Source organism: Acipenser ruthenus, chromosome 4, assembly GCF_902713425.1.
Source record: "Acipenser ruthenus chromosome 4, fAciRut3.2 maternal haplotype, whole genome shotgun sequence".
Lineage (NCBI taxonomy): Eukaryota > Metazoa > Chordata > Actinopteri > Acipenseriformes > Acipenseridae > Acipenser > Acipenser ruthenus.
The window spans coordinates 105458544-105475682 of record NC_081192.1 but is presented as its reverse complement, the minus strand read 5'-3'; the positions used below and the strand labels follow the sequence as shown (position 1 = coordinate 105475682).

Below are 17139 nucleotides of genomic sequence, written 5' to 3'. Positions count from 1 at the left end.
AATGAGAATGCAGAGATGGGAGCCCCGCTACTAAGGTTTAAGTGTTTTGCAGGTATCAGGCTTTTAAAGACTGTCACCCACACCTGTGATGTGCAGAATGGATAAAGGATCCTGTAGTGGCTTTGACAGACCCACAGAGAGCAGAGCCTGACCCAAGACTGTCACTGCTGCTGGAAGCAGGCTGATCTTCATGATACAAATTGAAGATTTGTGAAACTGCAACAACGTTAAAATACTGTAATAACTGTACTGTGTTTTGAAGAATATAAAGCCAGCAGAAATATTACTGCAGCAAATTATGAACAGGATAACAGGATTCAAACTAAGAAACAAGCGCTATCTAAGAGCTGCCGGTGTCAAGGCCTGTAACCTTGGGAGGAAACACAGAAATGAGGACCTTACTTAATTAACTTGAAAATGTGTTCGCAGTGAAAGTTTCTTATCAGAAAAAACTAACTAATTAAGAAGTGGTTTTTATACAAAAAACACAGAGCCTCCTAGGTATTGCAATCCAGTAAAAGAAAAACAACCTCTGGAGAGAGAAAATAAGTTTGTCTAAACTGAAATAGAATATTTGAACTAACAGAAGTGTTTTACTTGTTACAGGAAGACTGTAAAGGCAGAAATGAGGATCTTATTTGGTTAACTTGGAAATGTGTTCACAGTCAAGTTTTTTATGAAGAGGTAAGCTTGATTTGGAAGCAGTCTTTAAGCTAAACACAGGTATTCCAATCTAATTGAAACATAATAGAAGTGTAAAGGTGTGACAGGGAGCCCCGCGTCCTATGTATATTTGTGCGCTATTTTTATGATTTATTATTGTATTCTGATTTATGTACTGTTTGGCTGGATGAGCGAGATGTCGTCACCATTATTTGTTTACGTTTTAAATACCTCGTGGGAATGCGTGACTGATCAGCTACATAATAGATAATTCAGTCACGCATCCATAGTAAATCCGTGCAGAATGTGACCGAGGGATAATATAATAATTGACAGCTAATTAGTCCCTCGGTCACAAATATAAAAAGACCTGCAGTTTGGCTGCACAGTGAAGAGTGTGTTCTTCAGTGGGTGGAGAAAAGCAGAAATACAGTAACAATTGCTACGTATGCTGCTTTTGCAACCAGCATCTACTTGTGACTATTTATTGTCTGTTTATGTGGCCAACGTGCCCTTTTGTTTGTGTAGTTGTATTTTGTTTTGTTTAAATCTTTTAGTTATGATTTAATAAAAAGCTGTGCGCCGTAGTCTCAGTTTGCCCCCCATCCCTTGTTGTGGTTTGTGTTATCCCTCGGTCTGACGTCACCCCTGCAGCCATCCTGTTCATAAAAGGTTTTACTGTAATAGAAAAAGAAGAATTATAATAGAAAGACTGTTAAGTCTAAAAATGAGACAATTTAGCTCAAATTGTAACCTAATTCAGATCCATTGGTAAATGCGTGTAAGCTTTTTCTTATCGGTAGACTTACTGAAAAAGGCCCCTCTGCTTTTGCCTGCTCGAGTAAAGCAGTACTAGACATTCGAAGATAAGGGAAATATGTTATAACATCCAAACTGAGTTTACTGGTGAGCAAGCTGTCTCCAGTTCAAGGTTCCTTCACTGTGTATAATCTTGTATGTTAACCAACTGAAGGTACTTTATGGTACAAGAAAACACAGTTAATGGCCTTATTCTCATTACCTCATTATATTATCCATAAGAATAATGAGAGCTTAGTTATAAAATTAAGATGTGGACCTCTTCTTATCTGTAGAGATACCGGTCCGAGCAGTCTCGTGAACCTAGCAAAAGTATGACCTAATGTAATAGATTTAGGAAAGTGCTTACAGTTGAAGTTTTCCTATTAATTAAAAAGTAACTAGAAAGTGGGCCTCTTTGAGTCTTTATCTATAAATTGTCCAAGGACTGCTATAGAAGGGATTTTTAGGCAGAGAGAAGCCAAGTTTGTTGAACACACTGAAAAGTATGTTTTTACTGTTAAGAAGGAAATATATTTTAGACCAAGGCTGGAATAATTAAACAGAGCTAGTGTTATATTAAAAACATCTATATGTATATACTTGTATTTTAATAAGTAATAAGAACTTTGTGGTACCAGAAAATATGTTATCAGTCTGAGGATTACCTCATATATTTTAGAGATTAGAAAGCTAGAAAACACAAGATCATATCCAATTAATTTTAAAGGAGTTGCCGGGACTTTTTAAATATATTATTCACTTAAAGATAATAGCTGCCAAAACAGACCAAATGCTTAGATTTAATTAAGTCTTCTGACGCATAAAGCAGAGGAAAAGTTCTATAAAAGTCAAGGCAAGACTCCAGTAAAGTATCATTCAGCTTGGTAACACAAGCTGTTTGGTCCATTCTCTGAAGATCTCTGAAGCTGGTTGCTGTTTGGCTGTATTCAGAAGCCTCTGCCTTTGAAGACAGCTCTTGTCTATACTTATATTCTACACAACACTTCCATATTGGGAGGTAAGCATAATCCTGAATTTATATCTCACTTGTATTGAAGCGTGGCTATAGGGATAGGAATTATATTTTAGCTTAGGATTTTTAGCAGTGGGTGTTTATTAGCGTTTCACATGTCTAGACCAAGGGCAAAATATTTTAGAACCATAACTGTTTGAAGTATTAACGCTGTTAAGTTTGTACAAGGTACTGGACCTCCCAGATTGCCTATTAGCCGGGATCTGACATGGTCTGTAACCTCTCGATCCATTTTTAAGCATTTAATAAATTGAATGAGTACTGATAATGCTCTGAATCATTGAAACCTCAAATTGAGTGTGATTATTCTTGATTAAAGGTTGTCTAAGGCATCATCACACTGTAAGCCAGTACACAAACTATGCACTTCATGGTTTAAACCATCTCTATATCTCCCTGTTACCACCCCCCCCCCCCCGGGTTCTATGATCAAGAACCAAAGTAGTGCTCGAAGTGACATTGTTTTCAAATCAAACACACTGTACTCTAACACTTTGTAAAGGTGATGAGTCTTGCAGACTTTTCAAAAAGCTTTTTTTTTTTTAAATGTAATTCTCAAGTCTGCAAACATAAAGTGCCTAATTTTGGTTTGAAACTGGAAAATGAATGGTTACCATGCACAGGCACGATGGAAAATACTGTAAAGTGACTGCATCTGTATTTGCCACCTTCTTTTTTTATAACTCTTCTGTGCAAACTCCAAGGTCGAACATGTATTTAAGAAATATAAAACCGTGCTCAGTTCTTCTCAGTGCTGTGAAAGAGTGGGCTGGAAATGTCCGCTTCATATACAGCTGGCTCGCTCTGCTCCACTCACACTCCACACATGGGACTGCGTGTTCTCTTTGTTTGTGTATGTGACTGTTCTAACTGGTTGTTTATGTTCTGTTAATGTTCGTTGCTAGGCACACTGGACCTGCAGGGCGGCGCTAGTAGTGAAGTGAAGTGCACCATCGTGTCTGTGACTTTTCATGTGAACAGCACCTGAGAGGGGAAATAACAACCCCCCCCAGCCTCGCATACAACTGAAAACACACAGTTACAGTACTGTCTGGATTTCATAAGAAGCGGAATTGACCCAAGCGTACCATATTAGCACAGCGGTCTGCAAAACGTCTCATATTAGCACAGCGGTCTGCAAAATGTCTCATATTAGCACACCAGTCTGCAAAACGTCTCATATTAGTGCAGCGGTCTGCAAAACTTCTCAATAATACCTCAAACACACTACTGTCTTTTTCCTTCAAAGACCAAGGCATTCAATGTTTGTGGTCTTCAGCTTTTAAGCAGTGTACAGACTAAAGTGACTGCAGACTAACCCATTTCTAACTCTTTTAGCTCTACTACTTATGTGATCTCAGAACTGGTTCCTCTCACAGCAAGGTTGGCTCCGCTGCCTTCTGAAGTTCACAGTTCCTTACATTCCTGACAACTGCGTGTTAAATCTTCAAGCAGCTGGACGTTCCTGAGGATGTCAGCCCTGAAACAATCAGAGTATTTTAACTTGAAGTCAGATACCAGTAATGCAATTATCATATTGTTAGGGTTTGAAAGGCTTTAAAATTAGACAGTACTGTACATAGAAAAAGGCTATATTTAACTTACCATTGAAATTGTAACTAACAATACACAGATTTAAACATCCAGGAAAACATGGGTTAAGATAGTGCTTGTTATTATTTTATTTTAAACAAAATACCGGTAAGTACATGAAGCTTGCTCAGTCATTCAGCTTTTTTTTTTATCTTGAAAGAAAAATCCCTAAGCTTTGTTTAAAACTAAAACGTTCCCAGTAAAATTGACTGTACTTGCTTTGAAATCTGCCTCATCTATGTCTGGATTTATTTCTTGGTATAGTAATGTATGAAGTATGAAAACTGGTTGAAATATTTTAGTATTTCCGTTCTTAAAAAAAAGACGGGTCTTCTGAAAGTCCTGACATTTGAATTGGTGTAGATAAAGTGAGATCGTGTAGCGATCCTGAGTGGTGGCCCTGATAGAAAAAAGGAACTCATTTTAGGGGTATTTTGAATATAACCCAAAGTTTTCAATTGTTCATGTCAATTTATTTTTTAGAATAATCACAATGTGACACACCAGGCTGCACTATCTGTACTAAACTACTCATGGAATTAATTGTTAATAAAATGCATGTGCTAGAGGATACAGACATTAATGAAGAATAAGCCAATCAGAACACATTTGAGAATTCTAAAGAACAAGCTGCTGATAAACCCCATTGCTGCGCGGGGCTCCGCATGAGTCTGTTCTGCACTGCACCACTGTCTACACCACTGACTGCAATCTAATCATCAAGGTCTTCTCAGAGTCATAGCAATCGATAGAGACAAATTACAAAGCCACCCAACCATATTTTTTCATAACGGGAAACAAAGATTACATTTCATAACAGGTTGGCCTCGGTGCATGAAAGTGACTCAGTAGTAAAAACAGTATAAAAGTGTGCATAGGAACACAGAAGAACACGTTTGACGGTGAAAAACCAACTTAAAACATCCCGATATTAGTTTTGGCTTTGCCATGATTGTACTTTGCCTTAGTGTTTCAAAGGGCAGGACTCACTGTATGATTATACAGGGCTGTTGTTAAACAAGGCTGTTGAAAATGAACAATAATTGGCACGATTTATCAATCTGCACCGTGTTTTATGAAAGTATAATAAAACAATACATTTTATAAAATAAGTAGCAGTTTAATTTAAGGATTAAAACGTGTGCCTAGTTGTTGATTACTAGTCATGTAACATGATCTTGTTAATTGTACAGCAGGATCTGTCATATCCACACCTGTTAAGATACAATACCCTCTATTAACCAGTGGACCTCTGGCATGTGTCATTCACACAGACTGCAACCAACTGAACGGCACTGATGGAAACTGATCAATGCACATTTTATTAAGGGTCTAAAACAGTAAATTCAGCTCTTAGCAGGACAGAAAGGATTCAGTTACAGATAGAAAAAAAGGAAAGATGATGCGTTTGGGAATTCGATTCCCCTTTTTGGATCCTGTCACTTCACCTAAACAAACTCCCCAGTTTAACCATGTCTGTGAAAAGAGGCGTTTTCACATAGACGAAACTCACGTCAACTCATTAGCCAATATAAGAAACAAACATGGATTTGTGAGGAATGTAACCCAACGATGAAGCCGAGCTGCACATGCTGTGCGTACGTACATTACAGCTGAAGCAGAGGACTGAACTGGACAATGGAGCAGAGCCCACATCACAGCTACAGAATCTCTTACTGGGTTCATTTCATAATTACGCTTCGAAACAATACAAAATATCTAAATATGAACTCCAAAAAGAATGGACAGAGAGCACCAGTGCTTTTTAAAGTACAGAGAGCACCAGTGCTTTTTAAAGTACAGAGAGCACCAGTGCTTTTTAAAGTACAGAGAGCACCAGTGCTTTTTAAAGTACAGAGAGCACCAGTGCTTTTTAAAGTACAGAGAGCACCAGTGCTTTTTAAAGTACAGAGAGCACCAATGCTTTTTAAAGTACAGAGAGCACCAGTGCTTTTTAAAGTACAGAGAGCACCAGTGCTTTTTAAAGTACAGAGAGCACCAGTGCTTTTTAAAGTACAGAGAGCACCGGTGTTTTTTTTTAATTTAGTCATTGCCAATAATTTTTTTATTATTTTCTCCCAATTTAGAATGGCCAATTATTTTTTAAGCTCAGCTCACTGCTACCACCATTGCGCTGACTCGGGGGGGGGGGGGGGGGGGGGGGCGAAAACGAACACACACTGTCCTCCGAAGCGTGTGCCGTCAGCTGACCGTTTTTTTTCACACTGCGGACTCACCATGCAGCCACCCAAGAGCGACAGCGTCGGAGGACAACGCAGCTCTGGGCAGCTTACAGGCAAGCCCGCAGGTGCCCGGCCAGACTACAGGGGTCGCTGGTGTGCGGTGAGCCGAGGACACCCTGGCCGACCTAACCCTCCCTCCCCCCGGCTTGGCGCTCGGCCAATTGTGTACCGCCCCCTGGGAGCTCCCATCCACGGTCGGCTGTGGAATAGCCTGGACTTGAACTCGCGACGTCCAGACTATAGAGCGCATCCTGCACTCCACGTGGAGCGCCTTTTACTGGATGCGCCACTCGGGAGCCCCACTAGTGCTTTTTAAAGTACAGTAAACGTGTTTTTAAAAGGGTTCCAGTTTCAGTGTTTACAAGATTACTGTCTCCCTTTACTTTGTAAAAAGGAACAAACTGTGGGTCAATTCAGACTGCTGTATAAAGCAAATGATAAAGGGAGACTATTTTATGAGGTAAAAGTGCAATGTTCAAGGGAGGCTAACTTACAGCTACTAATTATAGCTTCATAAATCCTGAACTTGTCTCAGAGGGTTTTCCAAGCAATCATCTACACAGAACAGTGCATAGACAGACACCAGTGGTGTAATGTAATGTGGTCAATCCGAGACCTTTATTAGCATACAATGTACTATAGGAAGACAAAATGTGATCAAATGTGAAAACCATGCAGTTATGAAAACTATGTGAAAACCATGTATACCTCCCTTTTTAGAATTGGCACAATTAATGTGTGTTAGCATGTTGAGTAAGCATGACTGTGAGGGAGTCACACAAACCACTGATCACCGCTGCAGGCATCAGCTACAGGTAAGGGCAAGTTTAAACACATGGAAATGGATTTGGAAACATTTCTCTCTGTTTTGTTTTGCCCTGTCTCCTGTACATTACCTGAAGCTTTCAGTCTGTTTTCCCAGCCTGCCTGGACCAAATAACATTTAGAAACTCAATTAACAGAAATGAGCACTCCGAGCTGCAGACGAGTCTGTGTCCTTTCCTCCCTGGATTGGTTGCACTGCATCCCCATACTAAGTCATGTAAGATACTGTAGTACAGAAGTATATTCATTTTATTTGTGGTTGTAATTGATATAGCAGAGCCACCTAAAATATTCATGTGTTGCTTTTTATGACAATCCTTTGGTAGTTCCTTGGGCAGCAGTGTGGAGTAGTGGTTAGGGTTCTGGACTCTTGACCGGAGGGTTGTGGGTTCAATCCCCAGTGGGGGACACTGCTGTTGTACCCTTGAGCAAGGTACTTTGCCTAGATTGCTCCAGTAAAAACCCAACTGTATAAATGGGTAATTGTATGTAAAAATAATGTGATATCTGTATAATGTGAAATAATGTATAATGTGATATCTTGTAACAATTGTAAGTCGCCCTGGATAAGGGCGTCTGCTAAGAAATAAATAATAATAATAATAATAATAGTTATATGTATTATGTCAAATCATGCAACTGGCACTTCTACAGTACATCAATCAAGTACTTGTTAAAGTACCTCAATACAGTGCCTATTCGATGTCTGGAAAACATGCTAAGGACTGCTTAGTGAAAGAGGCAGCTGAGTAAACTATGACTTATAGTACAACACAAACAGGCACAAAGTCCAGACTGGCTTGATATTTATTTATTGCAAGCACATTACCATACCCTGTGAGAATGACTTTACTGGGTTATAACTGGGGTTGATCGTAGTTTGAAATCACATATTCCACACCAGTTATTTTGAATGAAACATTATCCAGGGTGACTTACAATTGTTACAAGATATATTTTTACATATAATTACCCATTTATACAGTTGGGTTTTTACTGGAGCAATCTAGGTAAAGTACCTTGCTCAAGGGTACAGCAGCAGTGTCCCCCACCTGGGATTGAACCCACAACCCTTCGGTCAAGAGTCCAGAGCCCTAACCACTACTCCACACTGCTGCCCAGATCCAGATCCCAGGACTTATACACAAAGGGGGTTATTCTTTTACTGAACGTTTAATGGACTCGAGAATTCTCTTGTGTTCACACAACACATCACACACCTGCAAGCAGGATGCCCAGGGATTAGTGTGTCACATACAGCAGTGTGCAAATGTATCCGAACAACAGTCAAACCACTGGAGCTGAAAATCTGGCAAAAACTGTCAAAATAGGCATTTAGTCATTGTCTAATTTAATTGATGACTTTAATAAGCCACACACAGCCACAAATGGTAAAATGCATGAGACTTTTTAGAGATGCCTAATTAAAGCACAAAGTGGTCTAACATTTTCACATGAGTGCCTATCGGTTCTATATCACTGATTACTGACCAGAAACTGAAATTCTCGCACCTAGAGGTTTTCATGCAGGTAGGTCTATAATGGATATAAATGGCGAATCCTGAGGCGTTCTAATAAATGTGCACACTACTGTACATATTTCAATACATAAATAACAATAAGAAAGTTAAAGGCTTTAATCCAACCTCCAGTTAATCTGTACAATCTCTTTCTACCAACAATCCAGCAATGTGTCCGGTTCTGTTGGGGTTATAGTTCCATTAACTACCAAATTGACTTTTTTTTGAAAAAATCAGAACACAACCTGTATTTATGTCATCTGATATTAATATGCTACAATTCTACGTCTATTGTGAGGACAGTCAAGTTAGATGTGCCTGTAATCTGAGCAGTGAAATTCCACACCATCTATGAAGCTCAACACATAGAAAATGAAGCTTTATCATCACTGTGGGTATAAAACACCAAGACATGTATCATGTGTATTATATTGAGGCATCATAAAAACATCTAAAGGCTATATCTGCAGAATTAACAGCTACGTTTAAACGTAACGTTTACGGTTCACAAAATGAGAGTAAGTTATCCTAGCAATACAGAGAATCTGCGGATAACAGAATTCAGAATTCCTCGGATATCGTGGAGTCTGAGACTCCCGTGGAATTTGCACACTTCCGCAGACTATATATCAGTTGTGATGCACTTTGCATGAGGGCCAAGCTTAATCCAGTCAAGTCCTTTTCTCTAATTGTTTATTGAACCCAGGTCTCTGTGTATGAATTGCTAGTGCATGAACACAATGTGCTACCAAACCCCAAGCATGTTTAAAAAAACAAAACCAAGCAATAAACACAGTAAAGCAATGCTGTAATCTGCAAAGTGAAGGTCAGACTATACAGGCGGGGGTATTTATTCCTGGAATGAGATGCTTCTTGTCTGGGTAGATATCAGAGCTGATATAAAGGTGGTATACAGTCGCGGGGAGCAGGCTCAATAACATACTGCTCTTATCAGCTAGAACAGGCAGTTCTGTCTGCCACTGCTTCTCTGAGAACAAACTTTACATGGTCATGATTTTCTTAATTGATTGCTAAGCACACAAGACCATGGCAGCCTTTGTATTTCTGCTTGAAGGCTGATTGCAGTACTTAAACAAATGAGCTATACTTCTCCCAAGTATTTTATTATTACATTGTTAATGGAATGTTTTTATGAATATGTATTGCACTTGGATGTTGATGGTACTGTAAGTACCTCTCACTTTTAAATGTGACAGCGAGTTTCACCATGAATAAATATTAATAAATAAAATACTGCAAATATATTCCGACTAGAAACATGGCATTCAGGGACTGTCCGAGACTTGCTGTGTTCCCTGCATGCACGTTGACAGTGCGACCTGTGTGACTGTTCAGTAGCAAATATTTAAAACTCTATTTCAACGACATGTGATCAATAGGCTCAGGCCTACAGCAGGTATACATGTGGCAATGTGGAACCACAAACAACATGCCCAGAGGATGCCAGCAGGCATGGAAGTCTTTAATATTATTATCAATGTGGAACCACAAACAACATGCCCAGAGGATGCCAGCAGGCATGGACGTCTTTAATATTATTATCAATGTGGAACCACAAACAACATGCCCAGAGGATGCCAGCAGGCATGGAAGTCTTTAATATTATTATCAATGTAGAACCACAAACAACATGCCCAGAGGATGCCAGCAGGCATGGAAGTCTTTAATATTATTATCAATGTAGAACCACAAACAACATGCCCAGAGGATGCCAGCAGGCATGGAAGTCTTTAATATTATTATCAATGTGGAACCACAAACAACATGCCCAGAGGATGCCAGCAGGCATGGACGTCTTTAATATTATTATCAATGTAGAACCACAAACATGCCCAGAGGATGCCAGCAGGCATGGAAGTCTTTAATATTATTATCAATGTAGAACCACAAACAACATGCCCAGAGGATGCCAGCAGGCATGGAAGTCTTTAATATTATTATCAATGTGGAACCACAAACAACATGCCCAGAGGATGCCAGCAGGCATGGAAGTCTGTAATATTATTATCAATGTGGAACCACAAACAACATGCCCAGAGGATGCCAGCAGGCATGGAAGTCTTTAATATTATTATCAATGTGGAACCACAAACAACATGCCCAGAGGATGCCAGCAGGCATGGAAGTCTGTAATATTATTATCAATGTGGAACCACAAACAACATGCCCAGAGGATGCCAGCAGGCATGGAAGTCTTTAATATTATTATCAATGTGGAACCACAAACAACATGCCCAGAGGATGCCAGCAGGCATGGAAGTCTGTAATATTATTATCAATGTAGAACCACAAACAACATGCCCAGAGGATGCCAGCAGGCATGGAAGTCTTTAATATTATTATCAATGTAGAACCACAAACAACATGCCCAGAGGATGCCAGCAGGCATGGAAGTCTTTAATATTATTATCAATGTGGAACCACAAACAACATGCCCAGAGGATGCCAGCAGGCATGGACATCTTTAATATTATTATCAATGTGGAACCACAAACATGCCCAGAGGATGCCAGCAGGCATGGAAGTCTGTAATATTATTATCAATGTGGAACCACAAACAACATGCCCAGAGGATGCCAGCAGGCATGGACGTCTTTAATATTATTATCAATGTAGAACCACAAACAACATGCCCAGAGGATGCCAGCAGGCATGGAAGTCTTTAATATTATTATCAATGTGGAACCACAAACAACATGCCCAGAGGATGCCAGCAGGCATGGACGTCTTTAATATTATTATCAATGTAGAACCACAAACAACATGCCCAGAGGATGCCAGCAGGCATGGACGTCTTTAATATTATTATCAATGTGGAACCACAAACAACATGCCCAGAGGATGCCAGCAGGCATGGACGTCTTTAATATTATTATCAATGTAGAACCACAAACAACATGCCCAGAGGATGCCAGCAGGCATGGACGTCTTTAATATTATTATCAATGTAGAACCACAAACAACATGCCCAGAGGATGCCAGCAGGCATGGACGTCTTTAATATTATTATCAATGTGGAACCACAAACAACATGCCCAGAGGATGCCAGCAGGCATGGAAGTCTGTAATATTATTATCAATGTGGAACCACAAACAACATGCCCAGAGGATGCCAGCAGGCATGGAAGTCTTTAATATTATTATCAATGTGGAACCACAAACAACATGCCCAGAGGATGCCAGCAGGCATGGACGTCTTTAATATTATTATCAATGTAGAACCACAAACAACATGCCCAGAGGATGCCAGCAGGCATGGAAGTCTTTAATATTATTATCAATGTGGAACCACAAACAACATGCCCAGAGGATGCCAGCAGGCATGGAAGTCTTTAATATTATTATCAATGTAGAACCACAAACAACATGCCCAGAGGATGCCAGCAGGCATGGAAGTCTTTAATATTATTATCAATGTAGAACCACAAACAACATGCCCAGAGGATGCCAGCAGGCATGGAAGTCTTTAATATTATTATCAATGTAGAACCACAAACAACATGCCCAGAGGATGCCAGCAGGCATGGAAGTCTTTAATATTATTATCAATGTGGAACCACAAACAACATGCCCAGAGGATGCCAGCAGGCATGGAAGTCTTTAATATTATTATCAATGTGGAACCACAAACAACATGCCCAGAGGATGCCAGCAGGCATGGAAGTCTGTAATATTATTATCAATGTAGAACCACAAACATGCCCAGAGGATGCCAGCAGGCATGGAAGTCTTTAATATTATTATCAATGTAGAACCACAAACAACATGCCCAGAGGATGCCAGCAGGCATGGAAGTCTTTAATATTATTATCAATGTTGACCTTGCATGCTAAGCTCCAGAATAGTTTCTCTGTTAAACACTAAAAATGTAAACCACAGGCATATAGTAGCTTTTGGAAACACCAGCAGAAAAAAAACAGTATGTGCTAAGTTTGACATGGGCCATGTTAAAAGTCAAGAAAACAATTTGGTGAAATTGATAGGAAAGGAAAGTCATCAACTTGCATTTGGATTCAAATCAGGTGGTGCAGTGTTTCCAGTCTGTGGCTGTGTGTGCATGTGACTGACTAACTGTCCTTGTTGCTTAGTCAAGCAGTCAAGGTGTCCTTGTGAACGGCAATGTCCCTGGAACACACGTGCACATGCACACACACATACATGCACACGCACACACGCACACCCACACACTGGCACACACACTGACACACACACCCACACACGTGCACACACACACACCCACACACACGTGCACACACTGACACACACACTGACACATACATACACACACACATGCACACGCACACACGCACACACACAATGCATTCATCAGGATTTTTCGGTACCACTTTAAATTGTCTCAGATAACTGTGCATTCACATAGTAGTTACTTAGTAAATACATGTGTACTTACACATAGCTGCAATGTACTTAATGTGTAGGGCTGTAATGAAGGGTACATTTTGACCTTTGAAGGTTCGGAACACATTACCGAAGGAAGGGTCGAACCTTCGATGGTACTAATTTGCATAATTTACTGGTGACGTCACCATAGCTACTTGTTTATATTTGATTGAAAATCCTATTTTACAGGTAAGCCATATAAATGGAATAAAACATTCATATGTAGTTTAAAAATACGTCATCTAGAATAGAAATCATGTTTTTATTATTTAAATAAAAATATGCATTGTTTATTTACACGTAATTGATGCTGCTTGCGAGTAAGCTTGCATTGCAGCACGAACTGCAGCGGACTGAGGCAAATTTAATTTAACAGGCACCGTTCCAAGCAGGTTATCAGTCACAGTCACATTTCACTACTACTAAAAATAATAATAATAATAATAATATGAACTTACGATTGTAAAGTGACCCCAGAGACTGGATGTGCCTCGATGATACATCAACAGTGCTTGCACAGTTTGCATTCAACTTTTTTTTTTGGTCGTCTGGGCATTTAACAAAAAAAATCTCAAACAGCAGAGGGGTTTCGAGACATTTCTTTCAATACAGCTTACAGCATACAGTGCTTTGCTGTTGAGATGGCGAATGAAGAAATTAGTCTCTGGTTAACTCGAGCTGGAGGGGGGGAAGGGCGGATGGTGCTCAGTTTTTTTTTTAATTAAAATTATTAGTGTTAGCGTATATTTTGTATGTTTCAAACATATCCTACCATAGCACTTCTCTTACACTGTCTTGTTCACTAGGTATTCAGTACATATTTCACTGAAGCACTACAACCACTATAGGTAACCCCCCCAGTGTTTTGGATACTATACCCTGCTCCATACACGGCAGCGGCGCCATATAGAGTTGCTACATATAATGATTTGGTAGTGGATTTTAATACAACCATTTTTTTTTTAAGTAATATGCATTATACAAATAAAAAGATCGAATTTTGCATGCGAGTGACATTTAATCTGTGATTTATAGTATTCACACATGGTCAAACAATTTATGTTAACAGGAAAAAAAAAAAAAGTGTGTGAATGGCGTCTGACAAAGTTTTAAATTCCTTCTAATTCCTGGCTAGCGAACAAACCTTCAAACCTTCTAATACAGCCCTATTAATGTGTAAATTGTTTTGCATGATATAACCCTAACCCTATCCCTATCCCTATCTTTAACCCTAACCCTTCCTGATACAGTTGTGTTCTTACATATATCATGCATGAAGGGGTATGCATTGAGTGCGTTGTGCCCAAATGTCACATTTAAAAAAACAACATCTTGACCACGGACAAACAAAACAGACGTTCTATACAATTACATGCGTGTGCGTGTTAGACGTATTCACAGCCACGGACACAGATAACTCATGCCACAGACAAGCTGCCGACCCCTGGTTGTAATTGCATAATTACATTGTAATTACAGTATGTGTAAGTGCACATGTATTTACTATGTTACTACTATGTAAATACACAGTAATTAGAGACACTTATTCACATGTAACAGTTTAACTGGGTAGCTACAGTAGGCAAAAATACTTTGGTAACAGTGCAGAATGGCATCCACATACCGGGGCAGTTCTGTCACAGACACATTAATAAGGGTTTATACTCTGAACTCTCCTGATGCTGAAGTGTACCCCACGCGAGAGGTGGCAACTGTAAACACTGGCTTCCAGTCTTATGACAGGAAAGATTTAGGGTAGTATTCATGCCTGCCTAATAATATTATATTTAAAAGCAATGTCAAATTGGGTTTCTGATTGGCGACACTTAATATGATAATTTGTGTTGAGGTTAAAAGAAGAAAAAAAAAACCTTCACCTTAATATGTCAATGGATACTGTTTAAGCTGGCCCCTTGTAAACGTTAACTTGAAGCTCAAGCGATTTTAAAATTAACGTATGATTTAATAAACATTTAATATTAAATGGTTAACTGCACAGGGTTGTATACTGGAGGTGCTGTACAGCAATTGGAGATTTTAAAAAACGTACGTGCTGCATTTGTTTTTGAATACATTTTATACTGTTGTTTATTGTGAACTGGTCCTTAGCATTAAGCAAACAAACCGCGCGAGTCTCTGCACACGTGACGCAGCTGCATAGGATACTGCTGTTCAGTCCTTCCCAGACCCAGGCTTTGTAAAGCCGTGTATTGAAATGATTGCACTGTGCAGTTGAGTATCTGCAATTGCAACACCCTGTCAAAAGATGAAGGTCATGGCACAAACAGAAAGGTAAAATACAAACTAATTCAATACGCATTTTAAATAATACCTGTGAGAATTATTATTTATTTTGTAAAACCTAAAACATAGCTTCACATTTTTTTTTCACGGTATTTTTCAATGTCAAATGGAGTATTCAACCTCTAGTTGAATAAATGATTGTGTTTGAAAAAAAAAAAAAAAAAAACACCCCGCCCACTAAAATAATTGTGTGTGTTTACATTCCAATGCAAACAGGTTAAACACACTTTATATACAAATATTTAAGGGTGAATCACCTTAAAAACAGAAATACATCCAACAAACCCCATAAACCACAACACCGCCCACCTACAGCAGAAGTTGAACATAAAAGAAAGCATTTTTTAAAGCAAGTAAGAAACGTTGTTGTTTTTTGTTCACATTTCCTGAGGCGTGCAGTGTTAGTAAAGTAGACACCGCCGCTCATCATACTTACTGGCATGTTTAATCGAAGCGTTCTCTTTTTCTGGTTCTTCTTCGTCGAAGAATCTTTCTTTTTCTTCGTGTCCATCGCAGTGCTGCCCATTTTTGTTGTTGTTGTTGTTGTTATGGATTTGAAGTTTCTAAACTCGCTTCCCTTATTTTATATTGCAATTTAATGACGCACTGAAGGAATACTCGGAACGGGAAAGCTCGCGGTTGTTATCTGCATTACATGAAATATTAAAATAAAATAAAATGCACTGAATACTCTGATTTCGAAACGTTTAGCGATTGCCACCTCTAATTTCTAATTTCCAGTTGAAAGACCAATTCCGCTTCAGCAGGTACTAGCATCTGCATGAGTGCACTCGTGTATTCTCTGTGTCCGTGTCACTTGATATTATGAGACTGGAAGAAAAACAAATCCGCAACAGCCTCGAATGAACAAATCATTAAGATTGCTGACAGCCCCAGTCATCTATGTACCTGATCACCGTCCGTTAAAAATGGGAGGTCTACTTGTCTTGATACTTCTAGCTCTGTGTGCCTGCACGCTGTTGTTGATCACAGAGGGGCAGGGTAGGCTACACGCAATTGCAGATGGGCCGGGCACATGGAGGTGCTCCAAACGAAAACAAACCATTAGAATTCTGTCCAGCACCAGGAAGTGAAAATATTGGCTCAGCTTCGCAAAACCCACACAGTGACTTTTAGAAGTGAACTAAACCAATGCAGCAGAAAGGGAGGCATACGTATTTACAGACCCGTGCCAGCGTGCAGTAAACATGTTTGCACCAGAAAACACACCGCAGCATCTGCTTTGCCAACATAGTTATAAAATCATATGTATGCATCATGCCTTGATTGATTCAGCAATGGGAAATCGCGCAATCGGTAATGACCTTGAGTAACACAAGGCGGCGGTAGAGTGCTACTAAAATACATCAGAGGCGATCTTCTAAAACTTACTTGTAGTGTGCATCTGGACCAAATCTATTTTAGTAGGCAAAACAGTTATTATTGCAAGGATTAACCTTCAGATGTTTAGGAAATCCATTCAAGTGTAATAACATTGGATCAGCCATGCGGTGAAGTGCATTTCTGTATTACCAATACAGTAATACAGTGACAAACACACCTGTGTATAGACTCCTAGAATAGAACACCTAGAATATTGTGTTCAGTTCTGGTCACCTCGTTACAAAAAGGATATTGCTGCTCTAGAAAGAGTGCAAAGAAGAGCAACCAGAATTATCCCGGGTTTAAAAGGCATGTCGTATGCAAACAGGCTAAAAGAATTGAATCTATTCAG

The 17139-nt window shown here is 39.5% G+C and overlaps 1 protein-coding gene across 3 annotated transcripts in view; it reads right to left on the bottom strand.

Annotated features, from left to right (window-relative positions):
- The window catches only part of LOC117399810 (5'-AMP-activated protein kinase subunit gamma-2), a 138371-nt gene extending 121879 nt beyond the window's left edge, over positions 1–16492 (bottom strand). Inside the window, exon 1 of one of the 3 annotated variants that reach the window (XM_059023353.1) lies at positions 15841–16492. In XM_059023353.1, coding sequence (XP_058879336.1) covers positions 15841–15930 — 90 coding nt within the window. In that variant the 5' untranslated portion in view covers positions 15931–16492. The remainder of the gene's footprint in view (positions 1–15840) is intronic. The other 2 variants (XM_059023352.1, XM_059023351.1) reach the window with 2 other exon arrangements.
- Positions 16493–17139: the final 647 nt, after the last annotated feature.